General features: G+C 33.7%; 1 protein-coding gene across 2 annotated transcripts in view; it reads right to left on the bottom strand.

Moving 5' to 3' along the window:
* Positions 1-14526, bottom strand: part of LOC134278014 (uncharacterized) — a 105462-nt gene that overhangs the window by 82143 nt on the left and 8793 nt on the right. For both annotated transcript variants that reach the window (XM_062760314.1, XM_062760315.1), the window contains exons 2-4: positions 11779-11868; positions 11526-11602; positions 10204-10380 (exon numbers count right to left, since the gene is read on the bottom strand). In XM_062760314.1, the coding sequence (XP_062616298.1) occupies positions 10204-10380; positions 11526-11602; positions 11779-11868 (344 nt within the window). The remainder of the gene's footprint in view (positions 1-10203; positions 10381-11525; positions 11603-11778; positions 11869-14526) is intronic.

The following is a 14526-nucleotide window of genomic DNA, read 5'->3' as shown; positions in this document are numbered from 1 at the left end:
GAAGGAGTTTTGCTTTCTAACATTTCTACTCTGAATAAAATTATTTTTCTGGATTTAAGTTTTAACATTTCTCATTAGTCACACAACAAGATTGCCACATTTCCGAAGTTTTAAGAATAAAGTTAAAATTTGTGAAAGTGCAAAGATGTGTCAATCAAACCTGCCAAAAAATTTAAAGTTTTAATAACTTTTCAATGAAATAAGATTTTTAATATATTTCCGTATGAAATGCTTTTACAATATATATGTTGTGATATTATACAGAAAATATTAACTTCAAATCTGTATCCAAGTACCTTTAAGTAACATGAGTTCATAAAAAAATAGGCCAGACAATTACTTTCTGACTACTGAATTTAAATAACATGGTCAACAAACACGCATGTTTTGAGAATATGTTTAGGTCTTTTTTAGGGGTGGGGGTGGGTGGTATATTGTAAATAAACAAAGGTACAAAACAGTACAAAACATAACTTGATTGAAGTTTTAAAACACAGGTTTACAGATGAGTTAAGAAGGCTTTTGTGAGAAAAATCAGCATTATGCCCATAAAAAGAACAAGAGGCCCATGGGCCAAATCGCTCACCTGAGCACTAAGGGTAGGAAAAAGTAGAAAATGGCTTTTTATTGTAAAGTTTAAATCCAAAAGTAGTCCCATGACCAATCATGGATTTGCTATTTTAAAAAAAAATGATTTTTAAAGAATTCTCCTATATATATCTTTAAAAACTTTGGTCGGCCATTTTGGCCCCGCCCTACCCCTGGGGGTCATGATTTGAACAAATTTGAATCTACACTACTTGAGCATGCTTCCATATAAATATGATGAATTATGGCTTTGTCATTCTTGAGAGGAAGATGTTTAAAGAATTTTCCTATATATTTCTATGTAAAACTTTGGTCGGAGATTTTGGCCCCGCCCTACCCCCAGGGGGTCATGATTTGAACAAACTTGAATCTACACTACCTGAGCATGCTTCCATATAAATATGATGAATTATGGCTTTGTCATTCTTGAGAAGAAGATTTTTAAAGAATTTTCCTATATATTTCTATGTAAAACTATGGTCAGCCATTATGGCCCCACCCTACCCCCGGGGGGTCATGATTTGAACAAACTTGAATCTACACTACCTGAGAATGCTTCCATATAAATATGATGAATTATGGCTTTGTCATTCTTGAGAAGAAGATATTTAAAGAGTTTTCCTATATATTTCTATGTAAAAATTAGGTCGGCCATTTTGGCCCCGCCCTACCCCCGGGGGGTCATCATTTGAACAAACTTGAATCTACACTACCTGAGCATGCTTCCATATAAATATGATGAATTATGGCTTTGTCATTCTTGAGAAGACAGGCGCGTAGCCAGGCGTACGTTTGTACGCACAAACGTCCACATCATTTTCAAAAAAAAAAAGAAAAGAAAAGAAAAAAGAAAGAGAGAGAAGTGGGAGAGAGAGAGACAGGAGTAATATTGTAGAGTGTACTTATCATTTTTGCAAAATATTACGAAATAAATTTAAAAATGAAAAAAAAAAATGAATGACAATTCAACCGAATCAGCTTTAGGGGAAAATACAGTAGTATACACCTCACTAAATCAAAAGATTTTCCCGGATTTTGGTTTACCATCGAATGCTGCTGAGTTTTTCCCAAGTAAGGCCATTCCAAGTTTTTTCTATGTTAAGCGTCCACCCATCTTTCAAAAACCTACCTACCTATTCGCAAAAAAAAAAAAACACAGACTAAAAAAGAAAACACAGACTTTATCGAACAATTGGTCAAATTCAGTCTAACCTTAAAAAAATAATAACACAGCCTGTTCAAGTATGACTTCCGTAACAATACCTTAGAACCAATAGTATATTTTACATGTTTTTATAATTGTTGCAAAAAGTTAAAGATACCAGATTTATGAATACATTGTATTTATGAACAATTCATTTCAAAGTGTATACAATGTACATAGGTAATGTGCATGAAAATGAGTTGAAAAGAATTCTTCTGTCTTTGTTATTTTCAAGCATTTTTATTTATTATTTAGTATTTTTAACATTAATGTAAGTCTGACTATCAGTCAATTATACGTGGTCTGTCTAAATCAGTCAACCACTCTAACCAACTACCGTATGTTACTATACATATTTTATCGAGCTTCAAAAGTCTAAAATTGTTTAACCCTTTAACGGCCAGAGATTTTGCTATTTTTCTGCATAATTGCCTTAAAAAGTTCAAATAGAATTTTAGACATTTTCTAGTCACTTTTACATAGAGCAACCTATATATTTTCTGAAAGGTAAGATCCTAAAGTATTTGATTATGCAGAGTAATTTGACGTCACGGTTGCCATGGCAACGATTGAGACCCATAATTGCAAAAATATGTGCTTTTCTCCCTTTATTCGTCCCTGAAATACAAACAATTTTACAAATAATGTTTCCAAACCAGAGGATTTGGTGTTACTATCAAAACAAAGCATGCATTCAATTAGTTTTTAATTTTACTGGTCAATTTTATTTAATAGAAAGAGTTTATACAATTAAACAATGTCAGTACCTCATCCGTTCGACTTCGGCTTTACAACTGTCTGATTGTTGTAAGCAATTTTTGAATCGCTCTCCCTCCTACATTTTTTTACTGACTTCAATAAAATTTGGTACACACGTGGAGCATACAAAGATGCACATTTTTTTTTATATTTTATTTTTTTACTTCAAGGAACAGTGTGTGTTGCCATGGTTACAAAAATAGCAATTTTGAGAAGGGGGCTTCTTAACAAATCATGGGTATTATATATTTATTTACTTTCAGTAGAGTGTTATCAATGAATAAAATTACCTGCCTAGTTCCAGCGATCTGCATATAAAAATTCACAATACCCTGTTATGTACTCGAACATACAATATCATTAGTATATATCATTAAGTTTTATATGACTGCCATAGGGAGAGTATGACAAAGAACTATGCACACTAACTCTCGATTCCAGCCTACATTTTACATAAACACCTTCTATTCAATAAAAATGACATTATGCCATTACTTTTTTTTTATTACAAACATGACAAAGTGAATGAATTATAATATTAATACCAGTGTCAAATTTTTAATTGCTCTTAATTACAACTCTTTGTAGGGTGAAGGGGGTGGGGAGGGGTTATAAGATATATATCCACTGTAATTAAGTTTAAACATCAGATTTAAAAATAGTTTTCAAATTTTCATTTCTCATATTTCTCGTATTAATACGAGCTGTTTACATGACTTTGGAACTTTTTACTGGTCTCACAATTATGCATGCATGAATTTAAATTTGAATTTAGTCCATTCTACTTTTCCCTATGAAGGTTTTACCATGTACTGCACATGTCTTCCATTACATTGTTTATCATCACCTATGATCCCTTTCCTAAATCAATTATCAATGCAAATGCAAAATGAACACGAACTAGCTGTGACATGTAGCATTTACAATAAATATTCCAACCAGGGCAAGTAACTGTTTGATCCCCTTTAAATCCATTACCCAGAGAAATCCTTTATCTCTATTTACTAAGAGACATGAAGCAATATGTGTCTGTGTGAAAGGGGAGGGGGGGGGGGGGGTACCGATGAGTAAAACAGGAAACGAAACTTGGAATGGAATGTAAACGAAAATGGAGGTGGCAAATGGAGCAGCCTTTGAAAATGTCCTTACTTAAGAAACCCTAAAAGACAATCTTCCTTAGAAAAACTGAGTGTATCACGTTGAGTCCAGTTTGAGTCACAATCTTGATCATTTATCTTTGCATGTATATGTTTCTGTTTAACTGCTTAATCTACTGATGAGTCCGCAAGGAGTGACAGCGCAATATAGATTAAAATTTGTGTTTTTCATTTTTAGCCGGGCTTATTGCTCAAAGAGCAATTGCCGGCTTATGTGATCCTGTTCAAGGCAGGATGTTAACCCCATAGTCGCCATTTTAAAGTTACGTGCAAAAATATAGTTCTTACTCTCAACCGCTTTTGAGATAATACAAACGCTAAATAAAGCAACAAAAATAAAACGAAGTTTTATCTATATAAAATAAACATTAGTAGTAATGACTTTGAAAACTTCATAAGTCAAAGAACATAGTTCATTAGCGTAAGGATTTTTGATAATCAGTGTTTCCGTAGTTCTCTACACATACGAGGTAAAGCAGGAGAGGGAACCAGACTGGCCTGTTTGTTTACATTCAGCTGCGGTACCAGATTAATTCTGGTTCAGACAAAATCGGACCGTGGTATTAGGATTGAAAAACTCACTGTCAGTGTCTTATCATTTATATTGATAGTTTTAAAATGATTTTTTCATCAGAATATAAACTTGATTCATGTAAGAAATCCATTCTACTCTGTAAATGAGCCCGGCTCTCTGTACTTCTGAGTACTTTGATTTGGATTTCGTTTCATTGTTATTAAATCTTCAATATATTTAGGTGGTAATTTCAGTGCAGCTTATGCAAAGGAAAATCACCAAACTTTTTTTTCAGGGATCTAAGGTAAAATACATGCACTGGGAACAAAATGTTAAGATGACAAACACTTCGCATTTTCTTGTGCAAACTTGGTGTCTCTCTAATCACAGCCAAAATTCTCTTTCAATCTAGAGGCTATAGACGGACTCTGGACCGTGGCTTGAGTGTTAATTATCGGTGTACTTAGGCATTCACAATGAACGCGTATATAATAGTTCATAGGTGACATATATTAGACTTGCATGTAAATGTCTTTCCTTGGACTTGGTACTTGTATAAATATATTCATAATACATGTAGATATCAATTTCCGAGAACGTTTTTAAAAAAAAAAAAGAATATTGCGATACATTTTGAACATGCGATGTAAAAAGTTGGTTATTGCGGGGGACGGGGTCCTTCTCATTATGGTTTACACAGACAAACAAGTTTCTTGCAATTCAGTGACAGCATCTCTGTTTGTGTCTGACAAAACACGATTTTTCTTCCGTTTTTTATTCAAAGTCGCAATAGAAAAAAACGGAATCTGAATTGCTATACAAATTTTTATATCATAGGCGTCGGAACCGGGGGTGGGGGGTTAGGGCCTCTTTTTTGCAAAGATAACCATAATATAGAGAATGAACATTGGAGCGTAGGTTTAGAAAGAAACTGTATTAAGAGAAGTTCGATATTAGCCCCCCCCCCCCCCCCCCTCCCCGAAATAAGATTTTCGTGAAGGACGAAGGACATTTTTTTTTTGCTTTTCAAGTTTTTGGTAATTTGAATATTTTTTTTCTCCTTTACTTTGCCCCCTTCCACTTTCAATTTGCTTCCGGCGCCAATGCATATACTTCCATTGTATGTCCCACTTCGCGACCCGACCTTACATGTAATTCCGAGTCATTCTACGATAAATGGACGAATACATTATATAAATCATGAAAGAAATAACTGTTTCAAAAAGCAAAAACATAATTATAATCTTCTTAAAGACATATCATTGAATTTGGGGAAAAAATTGTCCACAACTCTTGCATAGATTACTTTTTAAGTACAATTTTAATATTCCATTGTTTTTTTGGTAATGTTACGGAAATAGTACTTGATCCAGTCCCATAATTTTTTTTAAAGAAAGCTAAATATGACCAATTGTTTGTTTCTGATGTCTAGTATAGACACAAATGTATGATTTATGAAGTCTCACATATCCAAAATTAAGTTAAAATTTCGGTAAAAATATCGTTAAGAAGTTAAGGTTATGGAAGTTAATTCTCCAACTTTTATAGTAAAAGTTAAAATTCTCTGCAATAGTTAAAATCAAAGCTTGTTTTAGGATATAAAACAAAAGTATGAATAATTTCGCCCCCCAAAGAATGAAAAAAAATATCTGTCATGCAAAATCCTTAATGAATTATTTCGGAAGTAAATGTTTTTCTCCAGTTCAATCTGTTATATTTAAAAAGGCGTAGTCTTAGAAATAAATAACTGACTCACAACTAGTATTAATGATATAAGGTTTTTTTTTTTTGTTAAATTTCAGTTCTTTTTAATACCTGCAAATAATCTGTCCATGAAATTTAGAGCAAACTGAAGTTAATAAATTTTTAGCGATATGCTATGATTACTTATGAAAGAAGATCCATGCATTTCTTTTTCGAGAAGTGGTTTGATTTCATTTATTTATTAAAGATAAAAAACTTATTTAACATTCTTCGCAGTCTGTTAGTCCCTGAACGCTTTTACGGCTGAGAATCCCGTCTTGAAATTTGTATATAAATGAAGCGACATTAAGATTTGCATTGGAATACGTTTTCAACATTAGGCCTTCATGATGTTCAGTTCTAAACTTTAACTCCATATATATCTGTAATTATTAAAAAAAACATGCGTGTATTGTTATATCTTAGAGCTGAATTCGATCTTAAAATTTATAGTTAAGATATTATAAGGACAAATCTGTAAGTGACATGAAAAAAAATTAATTGTCCACGCTTGTTTTTTTAAGAATGACTGTTCCGTGCTACGTCTCTCCCTTTGTATATAGCAACCATGGTAACAGAAAGGGAAATAATTCAAACGGAATTAAGTTTCCCGATTTTTTAAAAAATAACTATCTCAGTGTACATTCATTATTTTATTTTCATGTTCCTATACATTCATTTTATATTAGATAAAGATAAGAGTAAGAAAAATAATTGCGTCAGTTAAATGCAGTTTGTGCGTTAGCAAAAATATATCTTTCATCGAAATTTCAACTCCTAATATGTTTCGTCGTTGTGACAGCTTTTTCTTTCAAAGTACATTTAAAATACTAGCCTAAGGACTCGAAAAAAGATTTATAAGCTTGTATATTTTTTCTTTACTTTTAATAACACATCCGAAAAGTAAGAAAATGGTAACGACAATACCTGATTACTTTATAAATTATTCCTACTACATGTAGGAATGACACTGAAACAGTGGGTGTGAGAAATCGGGGCGTTGGGTCAAGAACTCTCACTTATATTCTAAAGCTGAAGAAAATTCCCTTTTTTACATGTTTATGGCTCAAAACGTTTCGTATATAATAATTCTTCTTTATAAATAATTCCTTTCAAAAATAAATTTGTTCCATATATTAAAAGAATCGATTTATTTAAGACCGAGCTCATGAACGATTTCATTGTGTACACGCAAAACGTTAGATGACGTCATAGTGCTTTTTTTTGTTTTACTCGAAAAAGTTCAAATATTCAACAGCAAATATTTCTGTAACGGATGCTCGTACTTTTTAATGTCCAATAGAGAAAATGTAGGGAAAATTGCCCGCTTTTAGGATATGGCATTCATTTCTTTTTATCGTGTGCTGTAAGTGAGATACAGCCTACAGAAGATAGCATAAAATCACTCATTTATGCGTAATTTTACTAACTTCCCGCAATTATCTTCAATGTTCAATTCAAGTTTACAATAATTTCTTAACATCGCAGAGAAAAACTGAAAATAGAAAAACTGTTGTGTTTCTTCTCTAGTTTCAGAAAATATCAACTGTTTTGTTGTATCCCAATTATTTACAAAATGCCAACAATTAAATCACTGTGATGCTGAAAATGCGTCAAAAAGCGCACTTGGCCGTTAAGGGGTTAAGTGGGTTCGTCAAACAACACTGTTAGACGTGTTTGTCCGCATTTTGTACAAGGAAAGAACAGACCTCAAAAGTGGCTGCATACCAAACTGAAAAAGTGAAAAAGTGCAAGAAAAATGCTATCAGGAGGGTCAAATATGCACATCGAAATCGTTGAAATTCACCAGCCTCTTGGGGCTTCGCCCCATGGACCCCCACCAGGGCTTCGACCTGTACCCAATTGGGGCCTTAACTTAAGGTGCCCCCCCCCCCCCCCGTCTATTCAAGCATATGGCTTTCTCATTCTTAAGAAGATTTTTAAAGAATTTTCCTATACATTTCTATGTAAAACTTTGGTCAGCCATTTTGGCCCCTCCCTACCCCCGGGGGTCATGATTTGAACAAACTTGAATCTACACTACCTGAGGATGTTTCCCCACAAGTTTCATCTTTCCTGGCACAGTGGTTCTTGAGAAGAAGATTTCTAAAATATGCCACCAAATTTTCATTAATTCCCAATTATCTCCCCTTGAATTAGGGCGTGGCCCTTCATTTGAACAAACTTGAATCCCCTTCACCCAAGGATACTTTGTGGCAAGTTTGGTTGAAATTGGCCCAGCGGTTAATTCTTGAGAAGAAGTCGAAAATGTGAAAAGTTTACAGACAGACGGACAGACAGACGGACGCTGGACAAAATGTGATCAGAAAAGCTCACTTGAGCTTTCAGCTCAGGTGAGCTAAAAATCTTTTTGGAATGGGTAGAGACATATCAGCTAGAATGGGAGTCGTCTACATCTATAATGAAACATTTAATTTTCACTAATGTAAAAACTCTTCCAACCCTGGTTTCTCTGTTTGAACTCTTGCAAATTCTGCCCATTGTATCCTACCATTTTATACAATAAAATTTCGTAATTTAAAATAAATTTCAGTCAAACTATTCATGAATTCGTCTTCTAGCATCTTCTTACTCATATCAGCACAGCCGACAACAAACCGGAATCGGTATCTCGAACCCGATGTATTTTCATGAAAACTAACCGTTTTGAAAAAAATAAGTACAATGTCAACCCAAGATGTTGAAACAATCATAATATGAATATGAATTCTTCTTTGTAACATAAGCCCATAATCAAAGTTTAAACCATATTCATTACAATCCATTTCGTATCAACAATGAAAATTCAGCAACATTAAAAGGAAAAGTAATATTGTATTTATTCCGTAAATGACAAACAGGTAAATATTTTTTTGACATTTTATAACATATCAAGTAAATAGCAAATGATTTAAGGTGTATCAGGTTTGAATATTACAATAGCAACATAATTCTTAAAACAGTTGAATTGCGTTTATTCCGTAAATTGCATAAATTAAAATTCAAGAAAGTTGAAAAAAAGAATAAATAGCAAGCTCTAAAGTATTTTTTTCTTTTCTCATTCATTCATAAATAAATAGCACATAATTTGATAAGTGTCTAGTTTGACTATTTCAAATCCAACATAATTTTAAAGAAATAAAATAAAATTGCGTTTACTACGTAATTTGCATAAATCAAAATTTAAGAAAGTTGTAAGAAACTTAATGGAATAAATAGCAAACTTTATTTTATTGTCATTCATTAATTGTTTGCTGTTTATACATTTAAGCTGTGAATGAAAACAGCGTAACTGAATAAATTTAAGGAATAAATCGCTTATTTTTGAATTAATCTCCTTACATATCTGTTCTGTTTGTGGTATTATATACTTCACTTTACATGAAAACAACGAAAAAGGGAAACTTGCGTCGGTATACAAGGGGTGTACGGAAATTATTGAGACAATTACATTTACTCCACAAAGGACAGAGATAATTTCATATTCTATATTTTCCATTTGTATTGTATAATTTTTATTTTGTTCCATTATTTCCATTTGCATTCTAAAATTTTACATCCGTGTTTAAAATTTTTATTTGACGAATTCATGCATTCTAAATTTTTCCTTTTGCATAATATAATTTTTCATTTTTCATTTCATTTAATTTCTTTTTATTCAGTTAAAAATATCACAGAATGTCATGGTTACACACATAAGTTAAAAACATTACAGTTTAGCCTTCTGATAGAAAAAAAACCCGGACATAATTATCTCAGCACTATGTTACTTAATAAAGATCTCACTGAACATGACTTGTGCATTTATCATATTTATATAAGTTAAGATATAAGTATGTATAATTTTTATTTGTTTTATGTATTGCATCGTTTGGCATGCAACGATTAACATGTTATATTTCCTATCTCTTATTGTTTATATCAAACTGAGCCCTACCTCTCAAATTAAAAAATAACATGAATGTCCCCACCAAGATGACAAGATGAATAAAAATATCTTTGGACTCGGGGTGAATATTAGGGGGAGTGGTTCCTGTCCACAAGAACCTGTGAACTGTTTCGAGGAATATTCTTTGAAAAAGCACAGTAAGGTCGATCACGTGAACTGTGATTTTGTATTTTATTTAATATTTTTTAAAGAATGTCTTATGATAAGCAGTGCATGTTTTGGTCCAGCTGATTCAAGAAATATTTTATGACAAAACTGCATGACATATACAATTTTTATTGCCCCTTACTTTTACACTGAGGTCCGTCTGCATAGAAGCCATCATTACAACTTGTACACTTCTCCGGGGAGGAGCATTTTCCCCCACTGTCACGCACCAGTGGATGGTTCCGCTTCAAAATTCCATCACCAGAGTAACGCAATGTGCAGGCGGCCCCACCGTAATCTGTTTTACCATCACAAATAGCTGTAAATGAAAAGTGAAACAATAAATCAATGGATTAAGACATTTTTGGGGATTCTAGGCACTCAAAATACTTGATCTCAGTACATCAAAACAATAACCATTGTGGCTCAAGCATGTACAAAAACGCATTGAAGTAATGATTCTATACACTAAGAATTTTTCTAATACTGTATGCTTATCCATTTTGGATTGAGAGGGGCATATATTTCATATTAAACCATGGATCTATATCCTATATACCTAATATCTATATAGGTCCCTGATTCAACCTACAATGAAGTGCATTGAAGTGGTAAAATTTTCCATTTGGATGAAACGTTCTGAGAAACAATTTTTAATTGAAGTGCATTGAAGTGGTAAAATTTTCCGTTCGAATGGAACGTTTTGAGCTATCTTTAGAACGTTTATTGTCATCTTATGACACGCCCATTTCTTTAGAAATGGATAAAACGGTAAGTTGTTTCTTCAAATACCTGTAGAACAGGTTTTCTATAAATATAATAGCCAATCAAATTGAGGATCTAAATAAACACCGAGTAAACACGTGTTCGACCGAAACATGTGTTGTGGTAACTTTAATAGACATGTTAAGTTCAAAAATATGTACATATTCGTTGCAATTTGTGTTTTACAGAAGCGGGGAGTCTCTTACTCCCTCTTCTATTTTTTTTTAAAGCTCCATTTCAGTGTAACCCATGATGCTTGTCGCGAAGAATGGGGTGTCCTAAAACTACGACGAATATTTCTTTCTCGTTTCTAAAAATATGGGCGTGTCATTATGTTATAATTGACGTTCAAAATATGACTCAGAACTTTTCATCCAAACGGGAAATTTTACCACTTCAATGCGCTTCATTGTATATACACCAGTCAATCAAGACGAGTAAGAATATACACAACAGCCAATCATGGAAAGTATACACGCTGGCTAATCATAAAAGGCATATGTATACAAGACCAAACACGAAGACTACATGTATACATACCAACCAATACAGACGAGTAGGAATATACACAAGAGCATATCATAAATAAAGATTATACACAGCAACCAATTATGAAGAGTAGACATAGCAACCGATTAAAAAGAGAATACACACTAAACAATTAATGGATGATTCATGATCAAGCATGGAGTCTGATACCGTATTTGCAGGATGTGGGATCATCTGGTTCGCTTCTGTATCCGGGGCAACAGTATAGTTCAGATTTATAAATGGTTCTAAAATAATAATAATAAAAAAAATGATTAAATTTCTAATCTCTATTAATGAAGTGAATCTAAATCATTCCTTAAATGCTGAGTTTTCTTCAGACAAAATAAGAGAGAGAGAGAGAGAGAGAGAGAGAGAGAGAGAGAGAGAGAGAGAGAGAGAGAGAGAGAGAGAGAGAGAACACCTGTATCTGGTACACCGGCCCCAGTTAAAGAATTTACATTTCGCCTTATATCTCTCCTTAACTGACCATGTTTTCTTGCAAACATTAGCCCTGAAATAAAAAACAACATAGAAGATGTAAAGAAATAAAGAACTTTTAATTTATATTTCATTAAATGAATCAAATCACGAATAATTATACAAGGCCGTAACTAGGCTCAATTTTTTAGTGAGGCAAGGGTGCTGGGCATTCCTAGTCTCAGACGGGGCAAGGGTAGTACGTGTATCTCATGACCAGTGATTGAGGTTTCCCAGGGGAGGGAGGTCCTGAAACCTGTGTATTAGAAAATAAAATATTTAACGATTTAGAAAATAAAAGTTTTTACGTTTTGAATTGTCGCCCGCATGGCGCAGTGGTTATAGCGTATGCTCTTAAGTCGCAGACTAAGGAATTGATCCTTACATTACGGGTTCGTATCCCACGGCGGGATGTAGAGACAGGTTCTTCGGATGAGACCGTAAAAACCGAGGTTCTATGTCACAGTAAGTGATGGCACAAACAGATCTCTCACTGTTCAATCATCTTCACTGATCCTGAAAGCCCAGTACAGATTTAAAACTTGCAGCCCTCCATCGGCAAGTGTTTCAATATGAATGAAAAATTCTTAGAAGGGGTGTTAAATAAACGAATAATTTGCAAAATAAACATTTTGAATTAAGTTTTACATGCGATGTAAATGAAAATGAGGCACCTGGTTCGATGAACGATTTACAGAAATGGAAATAAAAGTTGAAAATATTAATTTAGCACGAAGACACACATAAGTAAAATGTAAAACTTTTTCACTTTTCAAAAAACTCTAAAAAATTTAGTGAGGCATTTGCCTCACTTGCCTCAATGGTAGTTACGACCTTGTAATATTAATTCTTTGAGAGAAAATGAATAGTGAATATCTTAAAGTACATACATTTTGAAACACCAAGTACATGTAAGATGTGCATCACAATTTCTTTGTTGTTAAATTGGAAGTCATTCATTCCAATGCGACAAGATAGCATGATCAATCCTTAGACAATTAACTGGTATTGAAGTGGGTCGGTCACGTGATCAAATCCTGTGAAGGCCGAAGGCCTTCTCAGAAGATTTGATTACGTACGGTACCGACCCACTTCAATTCCCATTGAAGTTTATAAACTTGTTATTTATTACTTATAATATATATACATTTGAGATGGAAAATTAAATATATTCGGATTTAAATATTGCACTAACAGGTCGCCGTGGATTTCCGACAAAAGTGCGCAAGGTGTAAATCGGCTTGAAAGGCGGGTAAGCTTCGAATACATCACGCTAAGGATTCTACTTCGAAGGGAATATTTTGTTAAAGACTACTTGTGATCAGTAATCGTGAACAGATTATTGTCTGGGAATATTTTTATTTGTGAAAAATGATTATAAATGCTTCAAGAAGACAGAAGAAACACGTCCGAAGTTTGATGATAAAAAGTTGGAGGAATTTCGGTCGCCTGAAAGGGATGGATGGATCCGATGGATAGAGACACTTGTCCGAGCCAGTTAATTTGCAAACAAGTATTAAATTTGATCAAAAACATTCAATTTACGATTTCACTACAATGAAGCGCATTGAAGTTGTAAAATTTTCCGTTCAAATGGAACGTTTTGAGCTATCTTTAGAACGTTTATTGTCATCTGATGACACGCCCATTTCTTTAGAAATAGATAAAACGGTCAATTTGTTTATTCGAATACCTGTAGAACAGGTTTTCCATAAATATAATAGCCAAACAAATTGACGGTCTACATAAGTACCGAGTTAGCACGTGTTCCACAGATACATGTGTTTTCGTAACTTCAATAGACATGATAAGTTCAAAAATATGTACATATTCGTTGCACTTTGTATTTTACAGAAGCGGAGAGTCTCCATAACTCTCTCTTCTGATTTTTTAAGCTCCATTTCAGTGTAACTCATATTGCTTGTCGCGAAGAATGGGTGTCCTAAAACATTACGACGAATATTTCTTTCTCGTTTCTAAAAATATGGGCGTGTCATTATGTTGTAAATGACGTTCAAAACATGACTCAAAACATGACCCAAACGGAAATTTTTACCACTTCAATGCGCTTCATTGTAACTAAAGCCATATTTATGATGTAAACACGGAGACACTGGCGACAGCTTACATTGATCTACGACAGCGCCGATCGAGGTTTTTGTCAGCTGTTCATGAGGAGATTGCAATGCTTTGATATTTTCCAACAGATTTACACATTTATCGTGAGTAGAATTTAATTAAACTAGAGGTACTGTGAGCAATGAGCTCACTAAATGATACCCCCGCCTCCCATATGAATATAATGGCAGTGTCCATGTTTTGCTCTGGAAAATCAAAAATATATGTCAGATCAAAACGTAAAATAGGACGTGCACAATGGCAATATGTAATTAAGAATCTGTGAAAGTTTCATTTAATTTCCTTCAGTGGTATGAGAGGAGTTGCGGATAAGAGATGGGTACCCCAAAGCGTAACACACGGACGGACGGAAATACCGATTACTATATACCCTCCCACTTTTCAAGCGGGGGGTATAAAAATCATAGTTTAAGTCTATTTCATGAAGATGTAACCGTGTAGATTTGGACGGTACTAAGGTTTCGTCTGGAACTACAATGAAGCGCATTGAAGTGGTAAAATTTTCCGTTTGAATGAAAAGTTCTGAGTCATGTTTTGAACGTCAATTATAACA

Source organism: Saccostrea cucullata, unplaced genomic scaffold (genome assembly GCF_032062105.1).
Source record: "Saccostrea cucullata isolate Sc308-1 unplaced genomic scaffold, CSIRO_AGI_Scuc_v1 ctg458, whole genome shotgun sequence".
Lineage (NCBI taxonomy): Eukaryota > Metazoa > Mollusca > Bivalvia > Ostreida > Ostreidae > Saccostrea > Saccostrea cuccullata.
Note: the sequence above shows the minus strand (reverse complement) of the source record. Positions and strands in the feature narration are given on the sequence as shown.